Below are 16,644 nucleotides of genomic sequence, written 5' to 3'. Positions count from 1 at the left end.
TTGTCAATTCTAGTTTTTCTGAAAAAGGAAAAAATACGTGTCTCATACATCTAACTGAGGGACTAATGAGATTTTTTATTTTTATACCCAGTCATCATCCCTATTATTGTGTTGGCAAAATGCTAAGGAGAATACGAATAGTGTCTTTTTGATAGATGATCAAAAAAAAGTCAAAGAGACACTAGTAAGCAACGTTGGACATGGTCATAAATTTGTTTTTCCCTCAATTCTCCTTTCAGGAGTTTTCTCTATCAAAATGAAAACGTTTTTTGGTAGGTCTAAAACAATAATAACGCGTGCGTAATTCTAAGTGCGCGATTCGTTCCTACCGGTGAAGAACCGGCAAGAAACTCCATAGGTCACACTTTTAAGTAAAAAATGATTAAGAAAATGAAGATAAGCGAATATTGTAAAAAATCGTCAAAATTTAAGCTGACGTACGACTATTAATCAAAACATAAGACATTTAGTCTAAGGTTAAGTTAACTTAAATTTAACTAACCCTTATTAGTGATCGCTGCTGTCTTTCTTTCTGGCCTTTCTATAACGTCAGGAATTAGATGGGTGACCTTTTTTGCTGGTACATTTGTGTCTTTTTCCTATTTGTACTTGTTTCCCTTAGAGTCGCGAGTCGGACTAGCATTTGACCGGTTCTTAACAGAGGTTTAACAATATTATGCAATAGACAGTTATTTCGTCAATACGATGTGAGGCTTCCATATATTGTTACAGAAGTTTGTTCTCAAGGTCAATCTATTACGTAATTACACGAAATAGGTCATTGAACTCTAATACGACTAATTATTAAGGTCAAGGTGCGATCGACGCGGTTGGTAATAAGGTGGGTGTCAATTTTTTAAAGACTCCCACATTAACGAATCTAAGAAAGGTGTTTACAACTATGCTTATGAAAAAATACTCGCGCGAAAATATTCAAGTCACATGCACAAAGACACTCAGACTCAGGACAAGCATTCGTGGATGACATAAAAACTTGTTCTACGCGGGGATTGAACCCGTGACACATCGCGGGCAGTAGGTTTGGCATGGTGACCTATACTATCTTTGATCTTTGGCAGTAATTAAGTCATAAAACCTGCGACAAATTTGTTTTTGTGTCGTAAATAAAAGTTAAACACATCTGTTAAGGTTGGCCTAAAGATGGGTGACCATTTGTAAACATACAGATATTCAATTTCTCATTGCTCCCGACTGTCATACGTTGATATTTGTCAGTCGTTAAGTCATTACAGTTGTGACGCAGTCTTACTATGTGATGCTGTGTTACAGTAACATGTGTTGTGTTGTCAGATAGACAGTCGCGAGGTAACATACGGGGCTCAGCTTTCGGTGAGACTGGAAAGCAATAAAATTGAATATTCTTTAAGAAGTTATTTGAATATTATGCAATCGAAATGTATCGATGAGTAAACTTTTTTAATAAAACAGATAAAAACATACATTGAGACAAAACAACGATAAAAGTAGACAAGTGTGAGCGTAACTTACGACAGACGGGTTTCGTATATCCGGCATAATCGCGTAAAACAAAAAATAAGTTAATATATTTAAAAATCTAAAAACTCACCCATTTTTTAAATGTCACTCCATTAAAATTTTATCAAACTCGGTCCAGCCTTTTTTATATTTGTAAATTGCATTGTCATCGAGTTTGAAGCTACCCTGAAAATTTCAGCCTGCTAGCTTATCGGGAAGTGCCTCAAAATTGAGTTGCAAAAAAATGTTTTTTCTTGGTCTGCCTGTTTTTGTAAGTTTGTTTACTCCACTTACAAATGCCATATAATTAGAATAACATTAGAATCTACATAAATCCTTGACAATACTTATTTAAGTAAAAAATCGGTCAAGTGCGAGCCGGAGTCGCTGCACAAAGTCCCTTACAAAAAGGTCAAAGAAAATGAACCAAAAAAAGACACCCATCAAATTTATAACATTAGAAACCATTGTTTTACTTGGATCTGTGTAAATGTAGCTATAGCTATCATGGTTCATGAGATACAGCCCGGTGTCAGAAGGATAGACAACTATGCCGGAGGTCGTGGGTTCGATTCCCACCCAGGACATATGTTTGTGTGATGAGCACGATCATTTGTTCTGTGTCTCGGTGTGATTTATCTATAATATGTATGTATTTAGAAATATATAAGTATGTTTATCAGTTGTCTAGTACTCGTAATACAAGCTCTGCTCAGTTTGAGACTAGATGGCGTTGTGTAAAAAAAAACACATACAACGTAGCCTCACTAATACGCTCTGATTAAACAAAGGGTTAAATAAAATTTTGATCATGTATGTCTTTGAATAAACTGATTTAAAAGATAAATAATCTAATTTTGATCATATGAAAGTAAATCTAACTTACGCATGACGTCACGATATTGTACAAATTTTCGAATTTATTTTGGGTGGGAATCGAACCCACAACCACCGGTACAGCAGAGCCACTAACTCACCATAAAACACCTAATTTATAGTAATACTGTGACTAATACTTATCCCGAAATACATAATCATTAAAATGTTTAATATTGTAATCTATACTCGCCATCTATTAACGCGCTAATCTCAGGAACTACTGGATCAAATCGAAAAATTCTTTTTGTGTTCAATAGATCATTGATCGAGGAAGGTTTTAGGCTATAAACCATCACGCTGCGACTTATAGGAGCGAAGATACAATGGAAAATGTGGAAAAAACAGGGAAGATATAAATCATAACTTATATCTTCTAACCACGCGGACGAAGTCGCGGGCAACAGCTAGTTTTTCATATAACCTCTTAATTTAATATCCAAAGGTATTATTATTCCGTTGCGTATCCCTAAAATATCACGTGGCGACTTGCGTGGTCCCAATAAGCGATGACCTTTGCTTTTCGGAGTCGTCCGGCCATTACTAATCAATCCGATCGTATACACTGTATCTTCACGACTTTATCTTAGAGGGGTAAGCAGAGAGGCAGATAAGTGGGAAACAGAGAATTCTTATAGGGTCTAGTTTTCAATGGTTTTGGGAGTAATTAAAAAAGAAAGTTTGTGTGAAAGGAAGGATTTGAACTTTGCTCACTTGTGGGATATAGTCGACCAAGCAATCAAATTAAAACAAGCTGACACTAAGATATTTTAAAAACGATAATAGGGATGATGACTGGTTATAAAAAGAAAAAATCTCATTAGTCCCTCAGTTAGATAATTGAAAAGTATGAGACACGTATTTTTTCCTTTTTCAGAAAAACTAGAATTGACAAAGATTAACTGCTTTAAAGTTCAGGAGAGGGGGCTTGTGACGTAACGATAGAGTATAATTTATACTCAATCGTGACGTCACGCGTAAGTTTCATTCACTGTAATTTGGTCAATTTATGCTTGTCGGACAAATTAAAAAATACGTATCCATTATTATACAAAACAATACAAGACGGATACTGCAAAAAGAAATTGTCATCATCCCTATTCTTTTGATAGCTTCGTAAGGTATTTTTTTTTGAAAATTAATAATCTCGTGTATGGCGATCAATGCTGAAATCTTCATTATTGTTTCTTTATATTTATAATAAACTCTAATTTTAATGAACAGAAGTCGATTTTATGATACATTCGGGGCTTTGTATTAAAATTATTACTAGCCTAGATTGTCCCACTGCTGGGCAAGGGCCTCCCAATTCTTCTTCCACTTGTCTCCCGCATGAGCCACGAGTGACCAGTTCGGTAAGAACGAATCCAGGTCATCCCGCCATCTCCGTCTGGGTCTGCTTCGCTAACGTCGGTTTTGGTTCCGGGACCACTCGGATTCTCTAAAGTTTTGCTCATTGGTCAATTGGATAAAGGAGGGATAATACACCGTGATTTTTTAGTCGTCTTACAAAAGCAGCTCAGTCCATGTATCCAATGACTAGAACACGTTCATGATAAAGAAATTGGTATTTATGAGATTTGAATAAATTTAAAATGCAATTTTTATTCAATATTATGATGCAATTCGTAGTTTTTAGGGTTCCGTACCTCAAAAGGAAAAAACGGAACCCTTATAGGATCACTTCGTTGTCCGTCTGTCCGTCCGTCTGTCCGTCCGTCCGTCCGTCCGTCTGTCAAGACCCTTTTTCTCGGGAACGCGTGAAGGTATGAAGCTGAAATTTATATCAATTACTCAGGTCTAGTGTCCCTTGAAGCTGTGAAAAAATCAAACTTCTAAGGCAACGCAATCAAAAGATACAGCCGTTTATGCCGCAAATTTTCGACACTTGCAAGGGAATCAAAACCTACAGGGTGCTTCCCGTGAACTCAGAATCTTGAAATTTGGTACGAAGCAACGTCTTATACCATAGATAAAGGAAAAATTACAAAAACCATAAATTTTTAGTTACATCACATAATATTTTTTTTTTTAATAATTTTAAACTTACTACCTATTTCCTCATAAACGCGTAGAGGTATTAAATTGAAATTCATACCAAATACTCAGGTCTATAATACCTTTAAGCTGTAACAAAATCAAACTTCTATGTCAACGCAATCAAAAGAAACAGCAATTTAAGCTGCATATTTTGAAACTCGCAAGTACTCGCAAGGGAATCAAAACCTAAAGGGTACTTCCAGTCGACCTAGAATCTTGAAATTTGGCACGAAGCAACGTTTTATAGCACACATAAAGGAAAAATTCCGAAAACCTTAAATTTTTAGTTACATCACATAATAATTTTTTTTTTAATAATTTTAAACTTACTACCTATTTCCTCATAAACGCGTAGAGGTATTAAATTGAAATTCATACCAAATACTCAGGTCTATAATACCTTTAAGCTGTAACAAAATCAAACTTCTATGTCAACGCAATCAAAAGAAACAGCAATTTAAGCTGAATATTTTGAAACTCGCAAGTACTCGCAAGGGAATCAAAACCTAAAGGGTACTTCCAGTCGACCTAGAATCTTGAAATTTGGCACGAAGCAACGTTTTATAGCACACATAAAGGAAAAATTCCGAAAACCTTAAATTTTTAGTTACATCACATAATATTTTTTTTTTTAATAATTTTAAACTTACTACCTATTTCCTCATAAACGCGTAGAGGTATTAAATTGAAATTCATACCAAATACTCAGGTCTATAATACCTTTAAGCTGTAACAAAATCAAACTTCTATGTCAACGCAATCAAAAGAAACAGCAATCGCGAGTCCGACTCGCACTTGGCCGGTTTTAATAAATGAACGAACTTTGTAAACCTTTCAGGTTTTACGGAACCCTCGGTGCGCGAGTCTGACTCGCACTTGGCCGGTTTTTTAGAAACACAGCTCTGTTGCGAGCGCGTTCCGAGCCTTGTAACAATGGTGAGGGGCGCGGGCGGAGGCGTTTTTATCATTTTTAAGAGTATATTTCTGATTTCTCTTGTTTAATATTTCTTCGTACTTTTTGTTGATGATAAAAAAATAATAATCGCGCCTAGGGGTATTTTACGTCGGATACATGAACTGGGCTGCTTTTGTAAGACGACTAAAAAATCACCGTGTATATGTTTTCACAGCTGTAATTAATATCCAGGTAGGCGAATCCGCTAGAGACAGCTAGTTTCATATGTTTGCAATATCACATAGCAACAAACAACATTCTAAACACCTATTTCGTCCATAAAACGATTTGACGTTTATGACGTAAATCAGTGACGTAATCAGGTAATCCATTGGGAAGTCTAGCGCAGTAATAAACTATAAAACCTTGAGGAAACCGCAATGTAGTGTTTATATAAAATACTGCATTTTTATAGCGTGCAGGTTGATTATAAGAATGGTCATTTAAATAATGGCGCCCAAACGTGGGGCAGCCGGCAGTTCCTCCGTGGTTCGGAAGGCACGTTAAAATTTGAGTCTCGGCTAGAAAGTCTGACAACCAGTACAACTAAGGGGTATCGTGTTGTCTGCAACTGCGTTGAGGAGGTCAGATTGGCAGTCGCTCCTTGTAACTTGTACTTGCTGAATCCGGTTATGACTGTGAACCCATGTGATTAAGACCTGTCATCTCCTGTCAAAGAGTTTCCTATCAACGCTGATGCCTGTCGTATTGACACTTAACCGGACTATTTCAGGCACAGTCAAAATTTGCTATAACCGCATAAGTGATTCGATCACAGGTTAAGCTATGCTTGACGCGGTTGGTCCGTGGATTGGTGACCATCTTTGTCACAACGAGATCCTCCGTGTTTCGGAAGGCACGTTAAATTGTGGGTCCCAGCTGTTATTCCTACATCTTTGACAGTCGTTACACATAGTCAGACGCTGAAAAAGTCTGACAGCCAGCTTAACCAAGGGGTATCGTGTTGCTCAGGTAACTGGGTTGAGGCGGTCAGATAGGCAGTCGCTCCTTGTAAAACACTGGTACTTAGCTGAAACCGTTTGGACTGGTAGCCGACCCCAACATAGTTGGGAAAAAAAAGGCTAGGCAGATGATGAATCCTCAACCCCCCTCCCTTAATTATAATTTGCACGCCTATCACGTTCCATTTACTGCCTTTATACAATCCTCATGGACACCCACTCCCTCGGGGGAGGAAACGGATAGTGCCAGACTCTTACTGACTAAACCTGAACCGCCGTGATTCCACCGGCCAGTAGTGTGAGGCCGACGTTTAAAAGGCTTGGCTTAGGGATTAAGGGGCAGGAACACATTCCCAATACAGAGGTACTTCGACGCTCGATTATGTATGGAATGGAGGCTCTACTTACGCAGCGACAGAATACCTGCTCTAGCAACAGTCGTTACGTTATCTAGTCTAGACTAGAAGATGTTCCGTATACGGATATCTTACGTTACGTAATCCGATATTAGGTATATAGGATTAGAAGCCGCACTATTATTGCGTAGAATATACTTGTCGTTATTCAACCCATGTTGTGTTTTCACACCTAGTTGTATGTGAGGATGTTTGTTCCTCTTTCACGCAAAAACTAATGGACGGATTTAGATGAAATTTGGTATACAGGTAGTTTATACACAGGATTTTACCGCTTTTTTTGTTTGTCGTTCCGGTTGGATTTTTGCAACTCAATTTTGAGGCACTTCCCGATAAGCTGAAATTTTCAGGGTAGCTTCAAACCCGATGACAATGCAGTTTACAACTATAAAAACGGCTGGACTGATATGAATAAAGTTTTAATGGAAATTTAAAATTTTTGGTTTTGAGATTTTTTAAGTCAAATTCTATCCTGATTTTATGTTCACCACGGATCATTTACAATTTGTAGCAGGCAGGTCTGCGGGCATCAGCTAGTGTATTGTATACTCAATAGATACTGAATATTCAATAGAGCTTTTGTTTATATATAACAAATGACTTTGATGTTGCCTAGTAGCGGTACACGATAATAACCACTGTTATTCAAGAAACAGGTCCTCCTAGCTTTTTTTCTTTTAAAAAACGACTCCCGCAGTATGGAATTTAATTCATGTAAATTTTTTGAAACCGTCCAACTAGATTCGCCAGGTTTCCAGATGCGTTTCAAAATGACATGTCTATGTAGAAGTACTGACATTAAATAAAAGACCACTAATATGATAATTAAATTTATTCTTTATTTAGAAACTAGCTGTTGCCCGCGACTTCGTCCGCGTGGTTAGAAGATATAAGTTAGGAATTTTGAACGGAAGCCCTCGGAGATGAATAATTTTCCCTGTTTTTTTCACATTTTCCATTGTATCTTAAAATAAATAAAAAATTTATATAACCTAAAACTCTCCTCGATGAATGGTCTATTCAACACAAAAAGATTTTTTCAATTTGAACCAGTAGTTCCTGAGATTAGCGCGTTCAAACCAACAAACTCTTCAGCTTTATAATGTTAGTATAGATAAAATCATTTTTTTTGCATATTCTTATGACCCAAACGAATCAATCCCACCTAAATGCATAAATACAAAAAAATAAATATATTTTATCTTTATCTATCACAAATAACAAACTATTCTCATTCTGATTCATTTAAATCGGTTAAACCGTTTTGGTAGAGTTCAGTGACATACACACTTACAGTTATAGTACATAGTTAAACTAGCTAATATTATAAAGAAGTGACGTTTGTGAGTTTGTGACGGTCGTAGGGGTAATCTCAGAATCGATTTAACAGATTTTGGTAAATCTTTACGAATTGAAAGCCACGTTATTTGTGTTGTACAAATACTGTCTTTAGCCTATTTTTACATGGCAACATAATCTAATCCTATTAATATTATAAATGCGAAAGTTCGTATGTATGGATGTTCCTCTTTCACGCAAAAACCACTGAACGGAATTGCACGAAACTTGGTACACAGATAGTTTGTAACCAGAGTGAACAGGCAGGATAATAAATAAAATAAATTTTATTAACACAAAAACCTTAACATACACATTCATACAATGCTCATAGAAACAAAAATCTTTGGGGGGAAAAAGGCTGCTCAAATAGTGGGAAACCCTGCCTCCTAAACTAGGGGAACCCTGTGACTCGGGAGTTAGTGTCTACTGTAACTTCGTGCACAAATAATCCTTAGGACTTACTTGTCATCCCGATTTTATGTTCCCGTGGGGTCATTTTCGACTTGTAACAGGCCGGCCCGCGGGCTACAGCTAGTCCGATTTATTTATAGTTTCGCCACTGAATTAGTTATGCAAATTAGTTTGTTTTCCGAACCGGTTTTGTTCGCAGTAGTTTTTTTTTTTAATGGTTAGAATTGCGTTGTGGGTCGACCAGTTTTTTGTGAATTTGATGAGATTAGTTATATTATTACGGCAGTGTATGGACTATGGGATCTGCTCTCCTTGACTGCACGCGTAGCCGAGTGGTTGAGGTTACTACGCCAAACGAAATGATCGTAAAGTGATGCGCGATCGATCCCGTAGGACAAGCATTTGTGTGATCCACGAATGCTTGTCCTGAATCTGGGTGTCTTTGTGCGTGTGACTAGAATGTTTGTAAAACCCTCGCGGCACAGCTTTCAGACAAACAGACAACGATGCCTTCAACGTGAATCATAATTGCACAATATCTAATGTCAACATTACCATATACATTATATAGTTTTGTTTTTATGTTTATTTTTGGCCTCTCCTACTAAACTGGTTGTTTGGATTCGTTTTAAACTAGTTATCACATATTATGGTGCAATAGTATTTGTAAATATAATGTAAATGCAACTTGGTGTTACAATAGTTCTATTTTGGAGCTTAGGAAATACAGATTTTTTTCACATTTTCCATTGTATCTTCGCTCCTACTAGTCGCAGCGAGATGGTATATAGCCTATAACCTTACTCAATGAATGAACTATTGAACACAAAAAGATTTTTTCAATTTGAACCAGTAGTTCCTGAGATTAGCGCGTTCAAACAAACAAACAAACTCTTCAGCTTTATAGATTAGTACTAGCTGTTGCCCGCGACTTCGTCCCCGTGGGTAGAAGAAGATATAAGTTATGATTTATACCCGTCCTGTTTTTTTTCACATTTTCCATTGTATCTTCGCTCCTATCAGTCGCAGCGTGATGGTTTATAGCCTAAAGCTTTCTCGATTAATGGTCTATTCAACACAAAAATATTTTTTCAATTTGGACCAGTAGTTCCTGAGATTAGCACGTTCAAACAAACAAACAAATTCTTCAGCTTCATATATTAGTATAGAGTATAGATAGATGGCAACTAAGTGTTACAATAAATTACTGGTGATGGGCTCCTTTTTCCGCACGTAGGCTCCAAGTCGGCCCATTTTGCGGTTACAATAAGTTTTAGATTTTCAATTTTTGAGGTTAAAAACAAATAATAAATGCGGACATCACATACATTTTTCTGAACCCAAAGTAAGTTGCTAAAGCACTTGTGGTATGGAATTCAGAAACAACGAAGGTACCACAAACACCCAGACCCGAGACAATGTAGAAATGTGAATTTTTACATTGACTAGACCGGGGATCGAACCCGGGACCTCAGAGATAGCGACACCTTGAAACCGGTGCGTACGCCACTCGACCACGGAGGTTAGGAAATACAAATTAGTCTTTAGCTAAGAACTTCTTTCTTTGGAATTCAGGCTTTATCCGGAATGGGTAATTAATGAAACGGTTATAATCTACTAGCTGTTGCCCGCGACTCCGTCTGCGTGGACTTCAGTTTACAGCGTTCGGTGGTCCCCGTTTCCATGGGAATACATCCCCTTAGTGATCTTATAGTTTTTAAACACCTTTTCAATTTTCCCTCGGGAACTATTTCAAAAATCGAGATAAAAGGAAGCCTATGTTCTTTTCCATGTCAATGGCTATATGCATGCCAAATTTCATCCAAATCTGTTCAGCCGTTTTTGCGTGAAACAAACATCCAAACATCCACACTTTCACATTTATAATATTAGTAAGGATAGTTCTAATAATGTTGTAAAGTTGTAGAGATTCTTTATATGAACTATCGTGAGAATGATTCATTATTAAAGCATGCAACGGTTTACTCAACAATTTAGTTGACTCTAGTCACGTCGTGTCGTAGAATCCGTCGACTAAATTGACGATTTTAAATTTGTTCGACTGCACGGAAAGTTCAGTGGTTCAGGTAATCACGCCAAACCAACTGTGCACGTCGTGTCGCTGCTTCGAACCCCGCGTAGGACAAGAATTTGTGTGACCACGAATGCTTGTTGTAAGTGGGGGTGTCTTTGTGCTCGTGATGGTATTATTGCAGAACCCCTCGCGACACAAGGGTTAAATTCCTTAATCCGGGAGGCAAATAATTATCATTTAACGACTTAATCTGTGTGTCCAATAATTGACATCCCGGCTAATCTAGTGTTTTAGAAATGTTGCCAATTGATCATCAAAACAATACTAGAACATGTTTTTATCCACCCCGTAGTATATAATACGTCGTTATTTACGATATCGCTTTTCTTGAAGAACATAATAATCAACGTTATTAAAAAATACAACGAAATTTCTCACAGAACTAAATAGTATTAAGTGACAATCTGAATACATGTATTTAACAAATAAAATGTACGAATAAACCAGAATTAGAATTGTCGACATTTAAAAAAACAGTTTTTTAAGAACAATATTATGTGAACTGAAAATCTTATTTAACAAATAAAATCTACAAAAAGACAAGTACATATTACCAGTGATACCAAATCATAACCAAAGACAATGCTAGAACGGTTCCGTAGCGCGGCCCGCCGCGTTGCGCACGCGCCGCCGCGCGACAGTGAAGTCATATCCGACGCGGACGACGCATACGACGTGTCGCAGTACTTCAGCGAAGATGTCGCGGATGTGTGGACGGAGAAGGGTGAGTAGTGGTGGGGTTGGGGGGGGGGAGGTGAAGAGAGGGTGGTTGGGAATTCTACTTGCCTTTTTTCCCACGTTTTGTGTGTTTGTTTGACTCTCCGGTTGGATTTTTGCAACTCAATTTTAAGGCACTTGCCGATAAGCTAGCAGGCTGAAATTTTCAGGGTAGCTTCAAACCCGATAGCAACGCAATTTACCGACCGATTTTGATAAAATTTGAATGGAGAGGACATTTAAAAACGTGTATTTAGATTTTATTGATCTATTTTTACCGTTTCGTGCCCTATTTTAACACGCTTTTATTAACTTCACTTGAAACTATGTAGGAAAATCTTGGAATCTTAATTTGACCCACATCTCGGTCTTCGCTTAGGATGAAATTTTGCACACACTCTGAGTTCTGATGATAATACATAATGTAACTATTTATTTGTCTGTCATGTCATGATATGTCATGTATTTGTCCAATCCTGTACTTTTGTAGCGGTTTATAAAGAATATTCTATCGATCCATCTTCTCTTGTCTTCAGATGCCCTCGAACGGGAGCGTCTATCCCAGCATGCAGCTCTACGTGACCTGGTCGCCAGAGGAGATTGTACACAGCTGAAACAACGGATGACATCTCTCGGCAGTAACGCTGGTCTCATCGCCAACATGACTCCCGGTGGAGCGAATACACTATTATATGTGTAAGTTGATTTTAGAGTTAGATGAATAAATAGTTATATTTGACTAGTTTCATACAACGCCATCTAGTGTCAAACTAAGCAAAGCTTCTATTATGAGTACTAGACAACTGATAAACATACTTATGTTTTGATAGTAACTATCGTGAGAATAATTCATTATTAAATAATGCAACGGTTTACTCACGCGATTCGACTCGCTCGCTGCGTCAGCTCAAGATTAAGGACTTCGGTTGGAACCGAAACTAGTCGGGCGATCCCGATACATACGCGTTTCGTTAGACTCGCTAAACTCGAGAACGTCTGAACCGATTTGGCTAATTTTAGTTGTAGGTTTAAACGGTGAGAAAATATGAAATAATTGGGGAAAAAGTGTTAGTGAAACCTAGAGAAGTCTATACTTAATATTATAAAGAGGAAACCTTTGTATTTTTGTATGTTTGTATTGAATAGGCTCAAAAACTACTGGACCGATTTCAAAATTTCTTTTACCATTAATTAGAGATTCTTCCGAATAGGCTATATTTTATCCCGGAAAATAAGCGTAAAAAATAAATGTCCACCCGTGCGAAGCCGGGGCAGGTCGCTAGTATTAATAAAATAGCCACCATAATATCCTTGGACGATCTCCGTGGTTGAGTGGCGTACGCACCGGTTTCAAGGTGTCGCTAGCTCTGAGGTCCCGGGATCGATCCCCGGTCGGGTCAATGTAAAAATTCACATTTCTACATTGTCTCGGGTCTGGGTGTTTGTGGTACCTTCGTTGTATCTGAATTCCATAACACAAGTGCTTTAGCAACTTACTTTGGGTTCAGAACAATGTATGTGATGTTGTCCGCATTTATTTATTTTTATCTTCTCTAGTGCATCGGAAGCTGGCCACACAGCGGCAGTGGCGATCCTGCTGGAGGCGGGCGCGGACGGGCGCGCGCACCCCGTCACCAAGTACTGCCCGCTTTACATCGCCTGCTATCACGGTCATCTAGAAATAGCGAAGTTGTTGCTGGCTGCCTTTCCTGAAGCTGTTCAGGTGAGGAAACTCTTTTTTTGGCAAGGGGAAGTGGTTGATAATCGTCTTTTTATTTTTGAGGGAGGAAAAAATTGAGAATATCTCACGCCTTTGCTTAAGGTTTTTTCTTTCAAAGAAAACCACTGCAGTTAGGAATTTAATCCTTGTGTCGCGAGTTTCTCAAACATTCAAGTCACTTGTACAAAGACACCCAGACTCAGGACAAGCATTCGTGGATCACACAAACGCTTGTCCCACGGGGATCGAACTAGCACGTCGCGCAGTGGGTTTGGCGTGGTGACCTCAACCACTCGGCTATCCGTGCAGTCTTTTGGACTTGATATTCACCCACTTTTTACGGTCAGACTTCATTCAAACTCAGTACACTTATTCATGACCAAAAATTTTAAAATGCATAATAATAAAAAATTTATTTAAAGCACGCTTTTTGTGTAGCTTCAAACCCGATACCAATGCAATTTACAACTATAAAAACTTGGCTTGACTTATTTTCAAAAAAAAAAGATTGGAGTGACATTTAAAAACTTGATATTTTAGATTTTTTAAATCTAATTATTATTTCCTTTATTAAGCCATACACATATTCATTACGTTTTTGAATATACATATAAAAACAAAAAAAAACAACATATATTTAAAAATATTAAAAATAGTGTCCAACCGGCAACGGGGACAGGGCCCAAGCTGCCGGTGGTCATGCCTCCAGAGAGAGGAACCTCCTCACGATGCACGCCGTGTCAAAAAGTACAGCTCTGTGAATCAAACCCTTGACCCAGACGCCCAACGAGAGCATCCGAAGATGTTGATCGAGGCTCTTGGCTATCAAGCCATTGGCACTTACGACTATCGGGACAATGATTGCCGAGTCCACTAATTATTATTATTATTATTTTGATTTCAGCAAGAGACAGTAGAGAAGTGGCTCCCTCTCCACGCGGCGTGTATCGGCGGTCACGCAGCTCTAGTCACGCTTCTACTTGTGTATCCCTACCCTGAGAGCGTGCTCAATACCTATACGTAAGTGTGGTTCTGTATGTCTTGATCACATGTCTGCTGTTAGATGCGATTTTCCTATCATCATCGTCATCCTAGCCTATCCAACTATGTTGGTTTCGGCTTCCAGTCTAACTGGATACGGCTAAGTACCAGTGTTTTGTAGAGCGACTGTCTGACCGCCTCAACCCAGTTGCAGACAACACGATACTCCTTAGTTAGACTGGTTGTCAGACTTTTAAAGTTTCTGACTACATGTAACGACTGCTAAAGATGTATGAATAACAGCCGGGACCCACAATTTAAATTGTCTTCCGAAACACACACAACGCTCGTACTCGACCAGAATGTTTTTTATTCTAGGTTTAAACCTTGACGTAAAAAGAGGGGTGTTATCTCATATTTTAAACTTTTGTATGTCTGTCTATAGCATCATAGCTACCGAACTTTTGAAGGCGGTGTTTTTTAAATGTTTAATTGTATCTTATTATTATATACAGTGACGCAACAGGCCAATTTCAATACATAGCCGCCTTCGACGTGAACGCCCGTGACGTCAGCGGTCAGACCGCGTTGTACGTAGCCTGCACTCTCGGGAACATTGCTGTGGTCGACGCCCTGCTAGCACATACCGTCGCTGCCATCGCTGCGCCTAAGGAACTTGCTGTTAGTATTATTATGATTCAAAAAATTTATGTTGTCCAGGAGAAAATGTCTCTTTGACTTCAATTCGTGTGTATGTATTTTTATTGTAAGTATCGTGAGACTGCATGGATAGCCGAGTGGTTGAGGTCACCACGCCAAAACCACTGTACGCGTCGTGTCGCGGGTTCGATCCCCGCAGGACAAGTATTTGTGTGATCCACGAATGCTTGTTCTGAGTCTGGTTATCTTTGTGCATGTAACTTGAATATTTGTAAAACCCCCCGCGACACAAGGATTAAATTTCTTAGTGCGGGAGTCGTTTTAAAAAAAAATATGATTGAAGAATTTTCATGTTGTGTAGGAGAAAATGTATCTTTGACTTCAATTTGTTTGTACGTATTTTTATTGCAACTATCGTGAGAATGATTCATTATTAAATGATGTAACGGTTTACTCACGCATATGTATCGGGATCGCCCGACTAGTTTTGGACCCAACCGGAGTCCTTAATCATGAGCAGAAGCGGCGGGATCGGATCAGTTCGACTCGCGATCCCGCCGCGTCTGCTCATGATTAAAGACTCCGGTTACATCATTTAATATGTAAGATTTATTATAACTACAGGAGGAAGATACCCGCGTGCCATCACAAGTGCTGAGTCCACAGCGCGGCGGAATATCACTCGGTATACACGCGATAGTCAGCAAGTTGACGGGAACAGCCGGGAACAATGTGAGTTATAACTATCAAAATAATAGATTTAAAGTCACCCACGTTTTTAAATGCACTCCATTCAAATTTTGTCAAAATCGGTCCAGCCGTTTTTATAGTTTTAAATTGCATTGTCATCGGGTTTGAAGCTACCCTGAAAATTTCGGCCTGCTAGCTTATCGGGAAGTGCCTCAAAATTGAGTTGCAAATGTCCAACCGGAACGATAAGCAGAAAAGTGAGTGTATAGAAACGTGGGGCTATCAAAAACATCAAAAAAAAAACTATCGGGGTTGTTGGCCGAATGTTTGAATATTTCCATGCCATTTGATTTATCATCCAACCGATTTGATTATCTCAAGCGTATTTGTACGAAACCCGTTGTATCACGATCCCCGCTCACATTTGCCCGGTTATTTTTCCTCTACATCACGATCCCAGCTTACATTTGTCCGGGTATTTACCCAGGTCCGTGCAACTAGAGTCAGTAATGTAACTTTTTAAAAGTGCCTGAGAAACTGCCTATTTGAAATAAAAACTTTTCATTTTGATTTCTCTATGTCGCTGTATCACGATCCCAGCTTACATTCGACTGGTTATTTTTCCTTTACATTACGATCTCAGCTCACATTTACCCGGCGATTCACCCAGGACCGTCGCCCCGATCGGCGCGTAACCCCGGTATCGTTAACCCCAACGTATTTGTCTATCTCCCTATTTTCTTATATCACGATCCCCGCTGACATTTGCCCGGTTATTTTTCCCTTATATCACGATCCCAGTTAACATTTGCCACACCTGGGCGGCTACGCAGGACCGGCGGGCGGAGCGGCGCGTGTCGCCGGTGTCGCTGTGCGCGGGGCGCGCGGGCGACGCGTGCGTGTCGTGCGCGGCGCGCGGCGGCCACGTGCGCCTGCTGCGGCGGCTGCTGGCCGCGGGGGCCGACGCTAACGCGCCCGCCTTGCCGCCTAGCGATGTCGTGAGTGTATTTAGACGTAGTTATGCAAACTCGAACCAACCCACACTTTGAATGAAATTGAGTTATACATGTAGATAGGCTGTTTATGGTGTATTACATCATCTCAGAAAAAATCCTGGCCGATATAGCAAGCCACAAAGCATATAAGGAGCCGTTTAAGGTACCAACCCGAGTTTGAGGAACATTTTATACACAAAACGGAACGCACCTTTAAAACAAAAACCTGATTATCTCAAAACTGATATGTTGTATGTTGGTTCTAGTTTACATAACTACGTCCATTTA

At 39.1% G+C, this 16,644-nt stretch overlaps 1 protein-coding gene across 1 annotated transcript in view; it reads left to right on the top strand.

Annotated features, from left to right (window-relative positions):
* Window positions 1-16,644, top strand: part of LOC113508742 (leucine-rich repeat serine/threonine-protein kinase 1) — a 66,355-nt gene that overhangs the window by 7,736 nt on the left and 41,975 nt on the right. The window contains exons 4-9 of the mRNA XM_026891824.1: window positions 11,847-12,006; window positions 12,868-13,033; window positions 13,935-14,050; window positions 14,527-14,692; window positions 15,296-15,466; window positions 16,195-16,359. Coding sequence (XP_026747625.1) covers window positions 11,847-12,006; window positions 12,868-13,033; window positions 13,935-14,050; window positions 14,527-14,692; window positions 15,296-15,466; window positions 16,195-16,359 — 944 coding nt within the window. The remainder of the gene's footprint in view (window positions 1-11,846; window positions 12,007-12,867; window positions 13,034-13,934; window positions 14,051-14,526; window positions 14,693-15,295; window positions 15,467-16,194; window positions 16,360-16,644) is intronic.

This window comes from Trichoplusia ni, chromosome 3, assembly GCF_003590095.1.
Source record: "Trichoplusia ni isolate ovarian cell line Hi5 chromosome 3, tn1, whole genome shotgun sequence".
In the NCBI taxonomy this organism is placed as follows: Eukaryota; Metazoa; Arthropoda; class Insecta; order Lepidoptera; family Noctuidae; genus Trichoplusia; species Trichoplusia ni.
This window is presented reverse-complemented; position numbering and strand designations above follow the sequence as displayed.